Below are 19,743 nucleotides of genomic sequence, written 5' to 3' on the forward strand. Positions count from 1 at the left end.
CTCTCTTATGAGTTTGTGCTTTGACTTAATGTCATTCAAAACTGCAGACAGGCAGGCAGGGTCTAGTGGTGCATCAGTAATGGGTATCTGAGGCTTGAGGAGCCTGTAGGGAAGTTCTTTTTTTGAAAGCTGCAAATCAAAGGTCCTTAGCAATGAATTTAAAACTATTTTTGATTAAAAACTGACCATGTGTCATCTTAAGGTTTGTGTAGCGACTTCATTAGCCTTCAGCTCTGCCTTATGTAAAATTCCCCATGTTCTTTTGTAGTTGTTGGAAGAAAGAGCTGCACACCAGTACATTTTAATTCTTAACACTCAGATGTGCCAGCACTTCACACGCTGCTTTCTAACACATCACTGGCAAAGTGCCCTTCTACCTAAAATTCTTCCATCGCTGGACTGTGCTCCTGTGTACTTATTGTTGGGTTTGAACTATGTCTGTGAGGATATCTTGGCTGTTTTATGATAAACTTTCAGTCAGCAGTCAAGTGCTGGCTCGCAGCAGGTCGTAAGGCAGTGTCAGATCGTTTGAGTCACAAGACCTGGACTACAAAGTGAAATACCGCAGATATATACAATGTTCCGAGCTAATGTGAAATATTATTATTTCAAGCCATAATTTTGACAGTTGTGGGGCTCTGAAAGCCAGAAGGCTTCTGCTGGAACTAAATGTCGTGTGCAAAGCCTAAAGTTTGAAATGCCCTGTGGAGGGAAAGGGAATCTATAGCACACAGATGCAGCAGTTTGAGTTTTCTGCTTTGAGCTCTGATGGTCTTGATGTTTTACTGTCAACTGACATCCGAAGAGAGAACTTCCATGGTGTTCCTCAGCCAAAACCTGGTGAGATTGCTGATGACATCTGAATGCTGGAGTAGCCAGTTTTCAATTCAGTGTTTGCACAGGAGGCTGCAAACCTTCTGCAGTCCCTGCATTCAGTTTGTAGACATGGCTTTATTAGGCTATTGTAGTGTGATGGTTTTGTCAATATTCCAGTCGAAAACAAAACCAGCGCCATTAATGGAGAAGCAGGGAAAACCACATTTTGTACCGACCTATTGGAGCTAGAAGCAAAAGCAGCTGAATTTTCCCTAATCACAACTGTGTGATTCTCACTGGATGCCCTTACACTGCAAAAGGGACGAGTGATTGGCAGGAACTGAACAGCCTCTTTTGATTTCCAGCTTTGTTCGGTTTGATAACGCTGCGTGCGTGTTTCACTTAATGGTTTGTAGCTCCAGGGCAGCCTTATCTGATTCTCTAAAACAGAAAATTAATAAAACCAACTGGCTGCCTCAGAGAGTCTTGCCTGTGAAGCTGCAGAGCTGTGATGTGGGAGTTAATGACGATCCCTAAACGCAGTTTTAACTCTGACATCTCCTCTGACTCGTAGATCCCGATCGCATCATTGAGAAGGCTTCCCACTCTGGAATGATCAATCCCAGCCGCCAGTGGCAGACTCTGAAACACAACGCAGGAGTTGCCCACTTTGAGTATCAGATCCGTGTGACTTGTGCAGAGCATTACTATGGCTTTGGCTGCAACAAGTTTTGTCGACCGAGGGATGACTTCTTCACCCACCACACCTGCGACCAGAACGGCAACAAGACCTGCTTGGAAGGCTGGATGGGACCAGAGTGCAACAAAGGTTTGTGACAAATGCTCAGCCCCCAAGGGACCGCTGGCCTTGGGTGGCATTTGAGGGCATTGTATCCAGGTTGCATTAGGGCTAAGGACTGGTGGCACAGCGACCAGCTCTTACACAGAGAACCAGGGGCAGGAGAAGACTGGTTTCTGCCTTGTGTTAAAATCTCTGAGAGGCCTGACGAGTACTGGGCACTTAGCAGATGTGTTCTTTCTCTGATTATCCACATCTTTGCCCTTGGGAAGAAAACCCAGCCCACTGACTTCAATGGGAATTCTGCTGCTGACTTCAAAAAGGATTTCCCCTTTGGTGCAGAACTTCAAGACAAGCAGGAAGGAGAGACTTGTTTTAGAGCTGACCTGGCAAGTGTAAAGCTTTGGTGTTTAAAAAGTCCCAGGCTGTTTTTTCTACCTGAGATCATGTTTAACATGTTTATTAGGGAATGGCATCTTCCTAAGTAGTTTCAGAAGGAGAAAGCCGGACTTAGGAACAGACTTATCAGCCTGTCTTGCTGATTTGAGTTTACCTGCAATTTGAATCAATGCTCATCTTAATATCCTGTGTGTTCAGATATATGGCCAAAGCTAAATCCAGAGTAGTCAGAAGCTGGTTTGAATTAGGTGCAAAGCCAGGGAGAGTGGCCCAGTTCACCTGCAGCAGACAGAGAAGGGAAACCTGTAGCCTAGAAGTGCCCTGAGCTCTCTGGGGTGGGATGGTTTCTCCTGCACAGAAACAGCTCTTTGAGCAGCACTAGGTACAGTTCCTCTGAAAAGGCAGAGGAATAATTTCCTATAAAAAGAAAAAGCTGATCTATTTCCTGTCACAGAGAGTCACCCACCTTGGGGCTCCTTCCCATAGATTTGATACAAGAGACTTGTTAAAACCTTGGATTTAGTAGGATTACAATGGTGATTAGAGATTAAAACATTCCCACAATGTGAAGGTGCCGAAAGTGGCAGTTGCTGATACTGTACTGATACTCTTCTTTTTTTTGTTGTTTTAACAGCTATTTGTCGTCAGGGATGTAGCCCCAAGCATGGTTCTTGCACAATTCCAGGAGAGTGCAGGTAAATGCTTCCTATCCCTCCTTTCCTCTCCTCCCCCTCCCCCCCACTCCTTCCCAACTAATTAAACAAGTGATGCTAAACACAACAGGATTGGGCAGGGAGGGTGTTTTGGGAGTCGTGTTTTTGACCAAGGCACATTATTCATGCTGACTTGCCCAGAATAAGGGGGGAGCAGGCTTTTAATGCACTGATAATTTTAAGAAGCTTTTGGTTTGTGAAATGGTGGCACTGGGGGGGGGTGTATGGGATAAATCCTGTGAATGCTGCCTAATGAGCACTAACTAATTGTTTCTGCATAAATAGTGCAAATGTTTTCTGGGTATGTTTTTTCCCCCCAGCCTGATTAACAGGCTTTTTCAACTCCAAGCTTGAAGTACAGTGTGGCTTTTCTCTCCCCTTCTCCCTTTCACTGTTTCCCCCTTCTTCCCTCCCACCCCCAGGTTTCTTCCATCAGTAGGCAAAAGTCAAGCATTCTTTAGAATGGGATTAGTTAAATCTCTCGGATCCTTTGCCGTTGTGAGCCAGGCTCCCAGTGCTGAGAGGTTAATGGCTGGGATGAAATCTTGTCAGTAGGCTCCATGAATGCTGAATTTTGCTGCCATGCTTTGAAGTCCATTCTGTCCTGGCAAGGGGACAATGAAAAGCAGATTTTACCCATAACCCAACAAGTAAATATTTGGAATGCCTTAAAATATAAATAAAATATTTACAGCACGGGGAGGTTCTATCCCTTACCCTTAGAGGGTTAGTGGATATTAAATGTGGATATTCTTTATCAACAAGCAGCTTCCAAGCTGCTGCATGTAACCCTTTATCACATCTGTTTACAGCTGAGGGCTTCTGAGGTTACAAAAGGTTGATATTGATCCTGTGTAGGAAGGGTTAAAAGTAAAGTTTGGGTATTCATGAATAAGACTCAGAAGTCTGAAGGAATAGAAAGTCATTTCTCTACCTGACAAGCATATTGGTGGATTCTCTGTTGCTGAAAATTTTTTCATGAAGTGGACTGGAGTTCAAACAGGAACTAAATCTGGGGTATCTGGCAGGCTGTCATATAAGAATTCAGCCTAAATAGCCACACTGGTTAATTTGTTTTCTCTGTCCCTGTAACTTATGCTTCAAAGCAAACAAACAAACAAACAAAAATCATCAAGGAACATTCTGACAGCGAGGTAGGAAGGAACTTCTCATCCTCACAAGAGCTGTGGCAAAGTGAAAGTGGAGCTGCAGGATGAACTGCTGTCGGTCCTTCAGTGATTTTTAACCTGTAGCAGCACTGATATGAGCTGGTTTACCCCCAGAACACCGAAACTAAATTTTTTTTTAATTAAAAAAAAAAAAAAAAAGAAAAAGCCTAGCAAGTAGTAGGAAGTATGGGGGGGGGCAGATGGTGAGAGGAGCGAGTCAGTCAGGGCTACCAGTGATTTGTGCTTCTGTCATCAGAATAAACATGCCTTGTAGGGGTTGCTGTCTCCTAGTCAGAACAACAGGCTTTGTTTCCAGATTTTTTTTTTTCCTTTCCTTTCTCTTTCTAAGTCTCTTGCCTCCCACTCACTGCCCAGACATGCACTAGTGCTCTTATTTACTTAAGGTGCAACTTTCCCACACTTGATTTGCATAGTCTTGAAACAATGCTGTCCTTCTGGTGCTTTCAGATAACTTCTGCTTGCCAAGTCAGACCACTATCTTTAAAGTGAACACAGAAACAAGATTTTATTCTCTTTTAAGTTTTGATGAGTCATATAGCCTGTATGTTACAAATGCAACAGGGTTTAAAAATAACATCCCAGCAGAAACTGCTCTGCATTCTGGTACAACAGACAACTCCAAACGTTCCTAAAATATCCTTTTCCCTCTTGGTGAGAGTCACTTTCTTCAATGCAGGCCAGCCAACAAAACCATTTTTACTCATGAATCACTATACAAGGAAAGTTAACTTTAAATTTCTCATGAGAAACTGCTGCATACATATTATTAAACAAGAATTATTACTGTGAATCTTTTTCTGGAATTGCTATCTAACTTCTTGTTTTCTACATGCCCATAGCCTTATCCAGTTTTGTTTGTTATGTATTGAAGCTGATGTTTGAATAAAGTAATATCTTTGGCTGCAAAGCTCACAGAATTTTTTCTTGTGTGGTGTGGTTTTTGTTTGTTTGGTTTTTTTTAATAATTTTTTCATTTCTTTTTACACTTGTTTTAAAGAAAAAAAACCCACCACCACTTTGATTTGACAGAAAGGAATAAAATTCTCAATGTGGATACCTGTTTTTGCAGATGAGGTCCCTTAGTTTGGCTTGTGTGCAAGCTCACAGGCAAGTTGCTTTGAATGCAATACAAATTAAAAGGGTATGTTCCTCAATTTTGATCTCTGTGCATTCTTATTATATTCCCTCTCCAGAAGGATTTTCCAAGAGCCACTTGAGAGAGGTTGTTTTGCCTTATCTGGTTTTCTTTCATGTTCTTTGCTCACAAAGACACATAAGTTGGACTGGCTTTTTTTGTTAACACACAAACTAATAAGAATTTCCCATTGGCTTTGAATAGGCTGCTGTTGAAATAGCTATTAAAGAAAAAAGTTAATTAGGATGCAGTTTGTCACCTGAGATTTTTAGAAGGGAAGTTGGGCTTTACCACTGGCTGTGTGATTACCCACTGGATAGGTCCTTCTGCCTTTTTCCCATGAGAAGAAATTGCCAGCAGAAGAATGGTGGGGGGTTTTACAAATAGAAAGCTTAGCTGACTTCTGTAGGGCTGAGGTTTGTTTTCATAATTTAGTGACAGCTTAGTGCATAATTGCTGCTGATCAATTACTCTCAAGACCTGTTAATGAACTACAGTACCTCAACAAACCCTTGCTTTTCATTTCCAACTTGTTTTGCTTGTTTCTAACTATAGATCCACTTTAATTTGAAGAATCCTTGGTCTGTCTTGCTAGTGAGAACTTAAATGAATGCCAAAATGAGCTTTCCCTTCAGAGGGCTTTACTTTAAAAGCACATCTTCCTTTTCAGTAGAGAATTCAGGTACCTAATTGATAGTGGCAATAAATAATAACAAATTCTTCAGACGCTGAAGTTTCCCAGAATTGGATGTTTTAGTTATTCCCTGAAAAGAGGTTATTAGCATCAATCACACTCTGAAACACACCAGCAGCTGATCTTTGCACACGTGTAGAATCCTGACGTGTGCTGTTTTCTTCCATCCTTGACTGTGGCCCGCTCCATACTGGCTGTGTGTGTCTCCTTGCTGGGAATAAGGCTGGCTTCTGATGGAATAGGGAACTCCTCATGCTTTGCTACTGCCTTGCCCAGGGCTCAGAGTTGGTGGTTATGGTTTTGTTTGTCTTCCTGCGACCCCAGCATGGCTGAAACTCCTGGAACCTTGTATTCATGAGGATCTCTGGATAACTGTTGTTCCCACTGACTCTTTCTCCCCCCCTCGATTTATAAAGCACCCTGTCAAAGCCCAGAGATTGATTTGTAGTGCACACCCACCCTCTCTGCCACATTTATATGAGGCTCCAAAAGAGTATTATTGTGCTGAATGGCCTCATGCTGGTTCTCTCAGAACAGTTATTCTTTTGTCAGGAGGCCGACTACAGAGACCTTGGCAAAACTACCAAAATGTTTGTTTACAAGAAACCATCAAACAATCCTTGAATAGCTTCTCCCCTCCCCTCATCCTACCCTTCTCCCCCACTTCCCCAGCCTTTTTCCAAGCTTTGGATTTCCACACTTGTATCTACACAGAGCAGTTCTGACTGGCTTTTGGTTTGTTTCCCTGTTCTGATTTTTTTTTCCCCCCCTCTTTAACCGAAGGTGTCAGTATGGATGGCAAGGCCAGTACTGTGATAAGTGCATTCCACACCCTGGATGTGTCCATGGCACTTGCATTGAACCATGGCAATGCCTCTGTGAAACCAACTGGGGTGGTCAGCTCTGTGACAAAGGTATGCTAATCCCACGGGGAACACTTGAATGTTAACACTGGGAGCCTTTGCACGTGAGGCTCAGAGTGCTGGGAGTGTGTTGTCCCTCAGCTGCTTGGCGTTGTCTCCACTGCTGTTCTGGCATGTCCTTAACTTCTCCCTGCCCTGTCCTACTCTTGTGTGTGGATGCATTCTGTAAAGGCTCTGGAATAACAAATAAAGCACACACGTGGGGGTGTTTCTGTTGCTTTCCAACCGTGGCTCTAAAGCTCCTCCCCTCCTGCAGATCTGAACTACTGTGGAACCCACCCTCCCTGTCTGAACGGTGGCACCTGCAGCAACACCGGCCCTGACAAATACCAGTGTTCCTGCCCTGAGGGCTACTCGGGACAGAACTGTGAAATTGGTGAGTGTTTGCAGCCACTGAGCTGCCACTGACAGTTAATTCTTACCTGGGTTTGGATGCACTCGATGAGATGGAGGAAAACTCCGTTTCTAATGCACCCGGTCAGGACTGGGTACAGATCCAGCCTTGCCTGCTCAGGCTTCCTCGTGAGCTTTTGGTGCCTGTGAACAGCAGCCTCCTGGTCCTTGCAGGAGTGCAGTGCAGCAATGTGACCATGATGTGTCCAGGGCAGAAGCACAGGGTGGGTGTAGGGGGTGGCTCCTGGTGGCATTGCTGTATTCCCTCCGTGACGTGCCTGTGTCCGGTGCAGCGGAGCACGCCTGCCTCTCCGATCCCTGTCACAACGGAGGAAGCTGCCTGGAGACATCCACGGGATTTGAGTGTGTGTGTGCACCTGGCTGGGCCGGACCAACTTGCACTGACAGTGAGTTCTTTCAAATTTGTATGAAAAAAGATGCTAGTTTGCTGGTTTAGATCACTCTTTGTGATCACTGATAAACTTATAGGGCAGCCTATTTAACCTTTCCCAGCTTGAGCATTGGTTCCTGGCAGCCCTGTATTCCCCTCAGCACTCTCTTCCCCTTTGCTGGTGCTGAGTTTTTTGTTTGTTAACTGCCAGGGGAAAGAATGGCCAAAGGCTTCTCAAAAGAAGCAGAATGCTGAATTTTTGTAGCATTCTGGCAAATTGTTTAAAATGCTGTTTAGAGGGAGTTGCTGGATCAAAATATGACTTGCAAAAAGGCCATAGGGGTAAACTCTTTCCCCTGTGCTTTGAACCCCCATTCACACTACTCTTATTTTTAAAGGAGGCTTTTGCTGAAATCAGAGATGACCTAGAATTCCAAGCAGAAGTCCTGTTGTCCTTCTGATCCTCGGGGAAAACCCAAGTAGCAGCAACCATTTATCAAATGTGTCAGTTAGTGCCATTGCCTGTCGGGCAGTGGAGCTAAGCCTCTCCTTACTCTGCATTACAGATATTGATGACTGTTCTCCAAATCCCTGTGGTCATGGAGGAACTTGCCAAGATCTAGTTGATGGATTTAAGTGTATTTGCCCACCTCAGTGGACTGGCAAAACGTGCCAGCTAGGTGAGAACTGCTTTTCCCTTCATCCAATGCTTTTCTGGAGTGGGGAGAGAGAAACGCAAAAGTGACCGTGGTACAGCCAGGCCAGGGCAGTTGTGCCCTTTGCATTAGGGATGTTTGTGTTTCCATGGTCTGGGACAGTCTCCAAGCACGGCTTCCATCACTTTGTTGCTGCTGTGTGCTGGCAGTCGAAGGAAATGGTTAACTAAGAGACATCCTTCAAACTAGAGCTGCCCTGGAGTGGGGAGGGTGCGTGATGTGCCTCCCAGCACTGCCCCCACATGTGTTTCTCCCTTTAGCCTGTGAGAAAGTTGCTGTATCTCTCCAGCCATGTCACCTCCTCCAGACCAAGGAGTTCACAGCTGGGTTCCACAATGTGGATGATCTCAGGGAGAATGAGCTGGCTGCATTCCTTACACAACACACTCATCCCACTGACCGGGCTGCAGCATTTCTCCTTCAAAATGCTCAGCTGAGATGTGTGTGGGGGGGAGAAGTTGCTCTTAATGAGTGGCTGGGTAATTATCAAATAATTAGCATAGCCTGTATGTTCTAATTGCAGAGAAACTGAAAGAGCCTTCAGAGGGTGACGTGTGATTGACTTCTGTTTGTTGCACTCACACTAATCTGTGCTGTACAAGTTCCTCTTAGCTCTGAAGGAACTGCTGATCGCTGGGAGAGTGGGCTGTGGGCTTTTCCCTTCCCCCCTGCCCTACAAACTCTGCATTGGGCTGTTCCCCTTGGTTTTTCAGATGCCAATGAATGTGAGGGCAAACCCTGTGTCAATGCCAACTCCTGCAGGAACCTGATTGGCAGCTACTACTGTGACTGCATTACTGGCTGGTCTGGCCACAACTGTGATATCAGTAAGTGTCCATATCCTCGGGTTTATTAAAGGCCAGTTCTGTGGGGATATGTATGTTCTAAGCTCAGATTTAAACATCGGGCAGAGCCCCAGCAGTTGATGTTTTTAGAAAGGGAGTAGTTGGTGCAGAATGAAAATACACAATTTTATCAAAGTCATTAGCCTGTACCATAGCTATATTCTGATAAAGTGACTGAAACAATGATGTGAAGTTTCACTGCCTCTCGTAGCAAAATCACGAAAGGTTTCCCACCCATTATAATAACCTTATCTCAAGGAAGGCATGCAGGAAACTTGACAAAAGGTTTATCTAGCTGCAGTTTTAGAGAGACCTGAACTCTCTATCTAGTGTAAATATATTTTTGCCTTCTAACCATGCTAATTTTATTACAGATATTAACGACTGTCGTGGACAATGTCAGAATGGAGGATCCTGTCGGGTAAGCCATTCTTGGTTTACTTTGGTTTCCCAAAGACTTGCGACAGTAACCAAAACGTTTGAGTCTAAGCACAAATAGTTTGGAAAATAGCAATTAGGGGGTATAAATTGTCCTTTCTTTAAGTTGGGGGGAAGGCCTATGTCATGCTATAGCATGTCAAGATATGTCTGTACAACAGTAAAGACAAAAAATATAACTGCAAGAAATGACTCATTTTCACTGCCAGTGTCACCAGTGAATGGGCTGGTTGTGCAAACTACCTTCTGTAAATGTAGGCACTCCACTGCAAAATGTGGATTAATGTGTCTTGCCTGGAAATTAAGAACATAAGCCAGGACTGGGTCTGTGTGTGTTCGTTTTCCCCCCCCCTAAATATTTTTGCCTTGTTGGACATAGTAAGATGATTTTTTTTTTGACTTTTTTTTTTCTTTAATAAGACTACCTCAAGAGGGAGGAGAAACCTTTAACTCTAAACTTTTCTGTTCTTTCCCAGGACTTGGTTAATGGTTATCGGTGTATCTGTTCACCTGGCTATGCAGGAGATCACTGTGAGAAAGACATCAATGAATGTGCAAGTAACCCTTGCATGAATGGGGGTCATTGCCAGGATGAAATCAATGGATTCCAATGTCTGTGTCCCGCTGGTTTCTCAGGAAACCTCTGTCAGGTAAGAAGCCTGGGTGAAAGGCAGGCTCTCAGCCAGTGCCGTTTGTACCGGCGCTCCGGATCTGTGCACGGAATGCCTGGAGTCCAGTGAACCATAGGATAAAGTTGTACTTGATATCGCTGTCAGTCTGCCAAGAAACTGCTTGATTAATATATATTGGGGGGGGGAAGAAACCAACAAAACCCCTGGCGGGCTGCGGAGGATTCTTTTTGTTAAACGGGGTTTGCGTGTCCGGCTTTGCGCTCTATTAATTTTGGCTGCTCGATATCGAGAGTCTGTCTGCCCGAACAGCCGCCAGTCGAACTAAACTCCGTGTTATGAATGACTCTTTGAGAGAGCAGATAAAAAGGTCAGATTCCACAATGTCGGCCTGTCATGGTGAGGGAAAAGCTATGATAAACCTTCTGTTTCACTCAGCCTTCCCTCGCTCCTTTCTCCCCTCCCCTTTCTGTTCCCCTTCCCTCTGCCTGCGCTACTTGCAGCTGGACATAGATTACTGCGAGCCCAATCCTTGCCAGAACGGCGCCCAGTGCTTCAATCTTGCCATGGACTATTTCTGTAACTGCCCTGAGGACTATGAAGGGAAGAACTGCTCCCACCTGAAGGATCACTGCCGCACAACTCCCTGTGAAGGTTTGTGTTGCCTCGCGGGTGAATGGGAACGTCTGGCAACAGTTCCTGCCCCTCCCCTGGCTGGAGCCCTAATGCAGCTCCAGCAATGGAGTCACTGGAGTAGCTCTTGCATAAAGAGGCTGAATTTTGCCCTCTGCCTTAGGCCTTTATTTGTATGAGCAGATGAGTAATATTTGTAAATATCAGCTATTGAAAGACAGCCTTATGTCCACGTGGACAGAAAACACAGGTAGCAAACAGCCTATTCCAGGCCGTGGACGTGGTCCAGCAACCATCAGATAAAATGCTGTGATTATTTTATGCACAGTTGGCACAGTCCTTTCATTTTAAAGCAGCAAACATATTTGGCACTGTTAGGTTTGTGGTTGGACTCGAGGGTCTTAAAGGTCTTTTCCAACACATGTCCTCTAAACATCCGTCACTGGGAATTAAAATGTTGCTCTTAGCCTAAGGAATCAGGTCCAATGGGCAATCCTCATGCAGGTTCTGCTTTTTCACAGTAATCGACAGCTGCACCGTGGCAGTGGCTTCCAACAGCACACCCGAGGGGGTTCGCTACATTTCTTCCAACGTCTGTGGTCCTCACGGGAAGTGCAAGAGCCAAGCGGGGGGGAAATTCACCTGTGAATGCAACAAAGGGTTCACCGGCACCTACTGCCATGAGAGTAAGAGCTGAAAGGAGGATATACACTCTTTTCTGTTTGAAGAAAGATTCCATCCTTCCCTCCCAGACTTTAAGGCTTTAAGGGTTCTTTATTGTAACGCAGTGAACCTCGGAACTGCTTTAAGTTTTCATATCCCGCCTTGGGTGAGGCAGAGTGGAATTTGCTGGGCCTTGGGGAAAGTTCACAGTAATGAACCCTCTGGCCATGAATTGGATGTTTTTAAAAACAAGGTCTGAGGGAGTTAATAGTGGGATTTAACGTGGATCTTAAGGACTCCTGATTTATTTTTTTGTTGTTTTTAATAGTAATTGTTGAGTGATGGTTCATCACTTCATCCAGTTTTTCACCCATTTCTCATCTTGGTTATAACCCTTCCCCTCAAAAGGGTCTTAGAAATGGAAGTAGCACCAAACAGTCTGCAATAAGATGATGACTTCCAGTAGCTGTACTCCCAGTTTGAGGTTTTTTTCCTCTTTTTTTTTTCTCCTCCCAACTGTTGCAGATATCAATGACTGTGAGAGCAACCCCTGTAAAAATGGTGGCACTTGCATCGACGGCATCAACTCCTACAAATGCATTTGCAGTGATGGATGGGAAGGAACATATTGTGAAACAAGTAAGTTATCCATTCTTCAGCACACAGAAAGATCTCTTGGGAAAACATTGGGAAGGAATGGCTGGTGCTGTCCTGAAGACAAACATGACCAGTGCCAATAAACTGCTTCAAAGGCCGTTGGGGACCAGGTGTCCTCTACTTTCCACCAAGTCAAAGATTTTGTATCGAAACTAAACCCAAGTTACAAATCTGGACTGGGAGTAGAACCTGGCCCTCCCACGGTTCAGTTTCCTGCTCTATCTTCAGGAAGAAACCCTTTGCATTAGTAGATGCCACTTTAGGAATGGCCTGTCTGCATATCACACCTGTATTTTGTCCATCTCTGGAGCAGAGGAGGAGCAAGCACTCTGGTCCCATCCCCTGCCTAACAGGGGAGTTTATGTAATAGGCCTTTTCACTGCTTGTTTACTGAAACAAGATTACAAACAAAATGAAAACAAACAGCAGGAATGTGTTGAAACATTCTTTATCTCTGTGACAGGGCTTAAAGCTTTAAAATACTGACTTAAGTGTTTAATCCAGGATTGAAACACAGGCCAAAATTAGGGATGGGTTATGCTCCTTTCAAGCACTGTTTGTCAATTCTGTAAACAGCCCTGAGCCGGCTTTCTCTCTTTAACTTATCCAGATATTAATGACTGCAGTAAAAACCCCTGCCACAATGGAGGAACTTGCCGAGACTTGGTCAACGACTTCTTCTGCGAATGTAAAAATGGGTGGAAAGGAAAAACTTGCCACTCCCGTAAGTTCAGCATTTCCAAAACGTAACAGGCGTGCTCTGATTGGCCGCTTGAACTTGCAAAGAGCACCGGTCTTAAGGATGGTTTGGGTTTCTCACAGGCGACAGCCAGTGCGATGAGGCGACGTGCAACAACGGCGGGACGTGTTACGACGAGGGGGACACTTTCAAGTGCATGTGTCCTGCAGGATGGGAAGGAGCCACTTGTAACATAGGTAAATACCCTGCATAATCGCCAGGAAGCAGATGCAGCAGTGGATCTGTGACCTCAGTTTTTCCTCTTGGCTCGCATTCGAGGGCTTTCTAACAACTTAGCGGCGAATGTTGTTTGTGTTCCAGCGAGGAACAGCAGCTGCCTGCCAAACCCCTGCCACAACGGTGGTACCTGTGTGGTCAGCGGGGACTCTTTCACTTGTGTCTGCAAGGAGGGCTGGGAAGGACCCACATGCACTCAGAGTAAGTTGGCTCTGCTTGAACTTTTCCAGAGTGTTGCCTGATGAGAACATGAGCTCATCCTGTCGCCCTCGGAGTCAAGATTGAAACCAGAAGGGAAAGCTTGTTTGATGTAGGCTTTAGCATCACCTGAATCTTTGTTTTTCATGACTTTGTGTGATAGAGCCTTGACCTGGGCATGAGAAAGTTGCAAATCAGCTAAGTGGAGACAGATGTTGTCTTGTTTTCTCCTGCATTCTTTTTCTACGAGCAGCTCTGTCTGCTTCCACTTTTTCTTCCCCCCCCATTAGATTCTTTACAAGGATCTCTTCCTGTGTACATGTGTTCCATAATGTAGTTAACAAATTTTGTGGTAGAAGCCTGGAATCAATTTAGTAGAGAATTTCAGCATATTTTTGTAAAAGTTGAGCTAAGTATAACTTGGGCATTAGGGGAAGTTTGATCATTCTTTACTGCCAGTAGAGCTGTATTAGCCAAAGCCTACATGTTTAATGCTTCCCGTCTTTGCTTTGCAGACACAAACGACTGCAGTCCTCATCCTTGGTAAGTTTGCTGTGTTTATCCTTGGCTTTTTGTTGTTGTTGTTGTTGTTTTAGAATTCTGGATTCTTTGTAGCAGTTTCTTAATGTCTGCAATGACTTTTCTCTACAGTTACAACAGTGGCACTTGTGTGGATGGAGAGAACTGGTACCGCTGTGAGTGTGCTCCAGGCTTCGCAGGGCCCGACTGCAGGATCAGTAAGTGTTCCAATGGTGCTCCACCTGGATTTTTGTCTCACTTGAATCTTGTTGCAAGACAATCATCTTAATTAGGTTAAGTGGTAGATCAGATGAGTGATAGGTGTCCTGTGCCTTTTCTATTCGTAGCAGATTTGGGGAGGGCAGGAATCCCACTGAAAATGAAAGAAATTTTGAAGTCACTCAGCTGGAGCTGAAACTTCTTGGTTCAGATGAGCAGTCAAAATGCCTTCAGGATAGTTTTCCCAGTTCATATGTGTTTGTGTGACCCAGGCTTCTGCTTGAGATGAAAGTGTGCCAGCCAAAAACCTTGTCAATTAATAATCCACCTCCAAGCCCTGAGGTGATGTATGTGCTTCCCTGTAATTTAATAATAATTACAGGTAGGAGGACACTAACACTTTTTTTAATAACAGCCATGGAAATGGAAGTCTCACAGCAGCAATACAACTGGGAAGGGGTTTAACATTGTCATCAGTTGAAGAATCTAGTGGGGGACAAAACTGGAGCACATCAGAGGAGAGGAAGTGTGCCTGTGTGAGAAGGAATGTGTCCTTGCCCTTGGAAAGCTCAAGTAGCCACAGGGGTCAGGTTTTGATCTTTGCTAGTGCCACACAGCAGAAATGTCAAAGGACTTGTCTTGAGGTTACACCGGTGCTGCCAGCAGGAATCCATCTCCCAGCAGACGCTAGAAAATGAACATAAAAGCTCCAGTAGGCAAATATTTCCTATGTTTGCTTTTTTCTGCCAAAACAAAAGGATGCTATTTCCTCTCCTTCCCATCACAGATATCAACGAGTGCCAGTCCTCGCCCTGCGCCTTCGGAGCGACGTGTGTGGATGAAATTAACGGGTACCGTTGCATTTGCCCCCCAGGTCGCAGTGGTCCAGGATGCCAAGAAGGTATTCCAGATGCCAGAGCTGGTCCTAATGTTTGTAGCAAGATCTGTGTAATTGCATCTTGATGGTTTTGTGGTTCTATGGGGTTGTTTTTTCAGGGCTGTTATCTGTTATTGTTTAAAGCAAATACCTTTATTGAAGAAGCAAACTTAGCGATAAGTTTAGGTGAACTTAGGAAAGGGTTTGGTAGGGTTGGTGTTTGTTTGGATTTTGGTTTTTGGGTTTTTTTTTTTTCACTTTTTCCCTGTTTTAAGCTTCTAATTCTTGTTCACTCTTCAGTTACAGGACGGCCTTGCATTACCAGCGTTCGAGTAATGCCAGATGGGGCGAAGTGGGACGACGACTGCAATACCTGCCAGTGTCTGAATGGGAAAGTCACCTGTTCTAAGGTACAGCTGGGCTGTGCTTCGGGTTATACTGTTCTCTGTCCTCTAACCAGTGGGTTCTTACCAGCATTTCTTCTCTCCTAGGTGTGGTGTGGCCCTCGGCCCTGTGTCCTGCACGGCAAAGGTCACGGCGAGTGCCCCGCCGGCCACGCCTGTGTCCCCGTGCGGGACGACCACTGCTTCACCCACCCGTGTGCCGCGGTGGGCGAGTGCTGGCCCTCCAACCAGCAGCCTGTGAGGACCAAATGCAACTCAGATTCTTACTACCAGGACAACTGTGCCAACATCACCTTCACCTTCAACAAAGAAATGATGTCACCGGTGAGTAGCAGCAGCTCGCTGTGCTGTGGCACCTGTGGATTTGCTTCCCGGAGCTTGGAATGACTTTTGTCATAGGAAAAGCACAATAAAAGGTGGCACTGTCTTTTTATCAAAGTAAACAAATCAGAGAAGGATTAATACAGCCTTCCACCATAAATGCTTTTGTGTCTAGGGAAGAACAAAAGCTGGTTTTGAGGGAATTCCACCTCCTTTTCCCTTGAGAACTCTTACTTCAGGGCAGGAAAAAAAAAACAACAAGCAAATCTTATATCTGTGTGTTTATGTACATATATATTTAAAAAACCCAACACCTTTTTTGTGTCCTCCAGGGCCTTACCACAGAGCATGTTTGCAGTGAATTGAGGAATCTGAATATTCTGAAGAATGTTTCTGTTGAATATTCCATCTACATTACCTGTGAGCCTTCCCACTTGGCAAATAATGAAATCCATGTTGCTATTGTAAGTATTCCTGGAATATTTTTGAATGTCTCAGTAGTTAATTGTCTGGATATGTGTGCAACATGTGGATTTCATAAAAATCTTAATTCCTGGCTTTGTCAGTACTTCTTGTGGTTTAGTTTCCACCCTGATTCCCTCTAAGAACAGGGAAGGAATCCTGGTTACATGTGCATACCTGAGAGCTGCCATCTGGGGGCAACTGTAATAGGGGGAGTAAAACATTTCTGTGCTCCATTCTTGCTTTCTGGGGGGGATTTTTGGTCTTTGTAGGGATGGGGATGAAAAATATGCATTATTAGTTTCTGCCCATAGTCAGCCTTTTTGGTTGGGTTTTTTTATGTGTTAAAAGCACCAAGAGCCTTAAGTGACTGTGAAAGTTTATAAATAGCAGATTCCCCCATGCATCTGCTGTGGCATTTGGTGGTAATTGTGTGCCTTGTCCTGCAGTCTGCAGAAGATATCGGGGAAGATGAAAACCCCATCAAGGACATCACAGATAAGATCATCGACCTGGTCAGTAAGCGCGACGGGAACAACACCCTCATCGCGGCGGTGGCCGAAGTCAGGGTGCAGCGGCGGCCGGTGAAGAGCAAAACAGGTGAGCTGGTCCTTGTCCCCAGACTCCTGTACCCTTGCCCTGACTAGAACAGCCCTTCCAAGGGAAGTCTGGAGTCTCTGCTCCTTGGCCCTGTTCACTGGGATCTTTTTATTTAAGAAAACCACAAAGGTTTTGAAAACGCTCTAAAGCAGTGGCCTAACCTGGTAAAGCAGCTGCCGCTCTCCTCGTGGAGAAATAAGTGAAAAAACAAGGCTTAAGAACTGAGATTGGTTTTCTTTGTAGAAAGCCTGGAGCTGGCCCCCTTGGTTCACAGCAGGACTGACTGCTCTCCTGTCTCTTCCAGATTTCCTGGTGCCGTTGCTGAGCTCGGTCCTGTCAGTAGCCTGGATCTGTTGCCTGGTCACCGTGTTTTACTGGTGCATCCGGAAGCGCCGAAAGCAGAGCAGCCACACTCACACGGCCTCTGATGACAACACCACCAACAACGTGAGGGAGCAGCTGAACCAGATCAAAAACCCCATTGAGAAACACGGAGCAAACACTGTCCCCATTAAAGACTACGAAAACAAAAACTCCAAAATCGCCAAAATAAGGACACACAACTCTGAGGTGGAGGAGGATGACATGGACAAGCACCAGCAGAAGGCCCGATTTGCCAAGCAGCCAGCCTACACTTTGGTAGACAGAGATGAAAAGCCCCCCAACAGCACCCCTACAAAACACCCAAACTGGACAAATAAACAGGACAACAGAGACTTGGAAAGTGCACAAAGCCTAAATCGGATGGAGTACATCGTATAGCAGACGGTGGGGTGCTGCCATGCAGGGCCTTTAAGTATCATTATAAAGGCACTCAAGAGCTTGTAGTTCTTAAACTGTTGTGTAATATTTGAGTCTAAGGCTATTATTTACTTAGAATCCCTGTGTTAATTTAAGTTTGGACAAGCTGGCTTACACTGGCAATGATAGTTGCTGTGGTTGGCTGGAATACCAAGTGCTGCATTTCACATCTATGCAAAACTAGTCAAAAGTGCCCTCCCGTAAATTCAGCTGCAGCTGATCCATCATGGAAACGTTCCACAAGGTATTACATAGCCTTATTACTCTTCCTTAGTGTTCATTTTTTTTTTCTTTTTCTGCCAGATGTTCCGATTTATACAGTTTCTTTAGAATAATACATTTTATTTATATTTATTGAATTTGAGTTTTTTGTATATTGGTTTTATGGTGACGTACAACTAGTTCTGTATTTGAAAGTGCCTTTGCAGCTCGGAACCACAGCAACTATCAAAAATAAGTTTATTATTTATTTTTTTATTGTATTTTTGTTGGGGGCGGGTGGGGGGAACTTGTCAGCAGTTGCTGGTAAATGAAGAATTTAAAGAGGAAAATGTGTCAAAAATAGAAGTTTGTATAGATATGTAAATAATTCTTTTTTTATTAATCACTGTGTATATTTGATTTATTAACTTAATAATCAAGAGCCTTAAAATATCATTCCTTTTTATTTATATGTATGTGTTTAGAGTTGAAGGTTTTTGATAGCATTGTAAGCTCGTGGCTTCTTTATTTTGAATTTATTTTCTTGTTACATGTTGCCTATATGCCAAAACTAAGGTGTTCTAAAATAGTTTATTTTTAATAGGATGGGCTTTCATGCCTTGATGCTGGTTTTTGTACAATGTCAAACGTTTGAAACACCTTCCATAGTATCACTTTAAGACTCTTTGTAAGTACTGACTGAGGCAGTTTAGAGAATTAGACTAGAAAATTTTTTTTGCTGCTTTAGACTTGAAAACCGAGTGACAGGCAGATAATCTGCTAAGGAGCAGTTTAAGGGAACAAAACTGAGCTATTACTTTATGTAGATGAAATGTGAGTGGTTGCATGTAATTAAAAATATCAAATTAGCGTGTGAAGTTGGAAACACAGCAATCTTATTTTGTAAATTCTAATTATTTTTTTTCTCACCATGAAATATGTAATACTGAACCACTTGTAGATTTGACTTTTTTTTGTAATCTACTGCATTTAGGGAGTATTCTAATAAGCTAGTTGTTGAATACTTGAACAGTAGAATGTCCAGTAAGATCACTGTGTAGGTTTGCCATAGATTACACTGCCCGCCTTAACAAGTGAGGAAATCAAAGTGCTATTACGATGTTTAAGATCAAAAGGCTTATAAACATAGTCATCTCGGTGGTTAACCATTGAGATCATGAAGATACCTTGTATTGTGATATTAGTGTTATATGAAAATGCATCTTTGATGTGTTGTTCCTGGCAATAAATCTTGAAAAGTAATATTTATTAAATTTTTTGTATGAAAACATAAAAGAGCGTGGAGATTATTGAGCTTGGAGGTGCTCCCGGCCACTCAGTTGTGCAAATCCAGGGGCAGGTGCTGCTGTAGGTTTTCCAAGACCTGCCCCTGCCTTTGGTGGAGTCAGTTTTTTGTGAGATGATTACATGTTCCCCTCTGGCTCCCAATGGGATTGAAGGGGTTTGAAAGCAGCATGTCCCTCGTTCTCACTGTCTCTTGGCCAATGTCCCTCTGTGTATTCCCGAGAGGATGATGGTGTGACTGGAATTGTGCAACGAGTTTACTCTGCTCGGGCCAATGAGCTGCCCCCAGATGTAACCAAATCTAAGTAGCTAGGCAAGATCCAAAGTGCTGACCTGGATGGGAAGGGATCCATAGATCCTGCTGATTTCTGATGGGCAAAAAGTGCTTTGTAAAGCATAAAATAAACTCTTAAAATATTCAACACGACGGCTTTGAATGCTGAACTAATGCTGCCCCTCCCACCCAAAGGGGATGCCTGGGGAGGTGCAGGGGTTGGCTGGCTCATGGTCTGCTCTGAATTTGGCATGTTCTGATGAAGCTGCAAAGTTGTTTTGGGAAGGGGCTAAGAGCTGAGGGAACAATTAACTGTGTAACAAATTAACTGAAAAAGAGTTAAACCAACCCACTGCAAGGTTAGGCCTTTGCATTCGTATTTGTTTGTGGTAAATAAATGGATATTTTCTATAAAGATTGCTGCAATATGAATACAATGAACGCTGACAAAATCTGACGCTGAGAAATACTTTGTTATGTACCTTCTTTACAGCTGTCTAAAAAAATGATAAAATCTAATTAGTGTTACTTTTTATTTTAAACTCACTTCAG

The 19,743-nt window shown here is 44.0% G+C and overlaps 1 protein-coding gene across 1 annotated transcript in view; it reads left to right on the forward strand.

Annotated features, from left to right (window-relative positions):
• JAG1 (jagged canonical Notch ligand 1) overlaps nt 1-19,710 on the forward strand; it is a 36,207-nt gene extending 16,497 nt beyond the window's left edge. Inside the window, exons 5-27 of the mRNA XM_029961632.1 lie at nt 1,391-1,645; nt 2,649-2,709; nt 6,530-6,660; nt 6,926-7,045; nt 7,356-7,469; nt 8,020-8,133; nt 8,883-8,996; nt 9,389-9,435; nt 9,929-10,102; nt 10,585-10,735; nt 11,236-11,400; nt 11,903-12,016; nt 12,645-12,758; nt 12,857-12,970; nt 13,095-13,211; nt 13,724-13,751; nt 13,860-13,945; nt 14,734-14,847; nt 15,124-15,233; nt 15,315-15,551; nt 15,881-16,012; nt 16,460-16,610; nt 16,915-19,710. Of these exons, the coding sequence (XP_029817492.1) occupies nt 1,391-1,645; nt 2,649-2,709; nt 6,530-6,660; nt 6,926-7,045; nt 7,356-7,469; nt 8,020-8,133; nt 8,883-8,996; nt 9,389-9,435; nt 9,929-10,102; nt 10,585-10,735; nt 11,236-11,400; nt 11,903-12,016; nt 12,645-12,758; nt 12,857-12,970; nt 13,095-13,211; nt 13,724-13,751; nt 13,860-13,945; nt 14,734-14,847; nt 15,124-15,233; nt 15,315-15,551; nt 15,881-16,012; nt 16,460-16,610; nt 16,915-17,372 (3,221 nt within the window). The 3' untranslated portion in view covers nt 17,373-19,710. The remainder of the gene's footprint in view (nt 1-1,390; nt 1,646-2,648; nt 2,710-6,529; nt 6,661-6,925; nt 7,046-7,355; nt 7,470-8,019; nt 8,134-8,882; nt 8,997-9,388; nt 9,436-9,928; nt 10,103-10,584; nt 10,736-11,235; nt 11,401-11,902; nt 12,017-12,644; nt 12,759-12,856; nt 12,971-13,094; nt 13,212-13,723; nt 13,752-13,859; nt 13,946-14,733; nt 14,848-15,123; nt 15,234-15,314; nt 15,552-15,880; nt 16,013-16,459; nt 16,611-16,914) is intronic.
• Nucleotides 19,711-19,743: the final 33 nt, after the last annotated feature.

Source organism: Manacus vitellinus, unplaced genomic scaffold (genome assembly GCF_001715985.3).
Source record: "Manacus vitellinus isolate BGI_N305 unplaced genomic scaffold, ASM171598v3 scaffold_38_pilon, whole genome shotgun sequence".
NCBI lineage: Eukaryota > Metazoa > Chordata > Aves > Passeriformes > Pipridae > Manacus > Manacus vitellinus.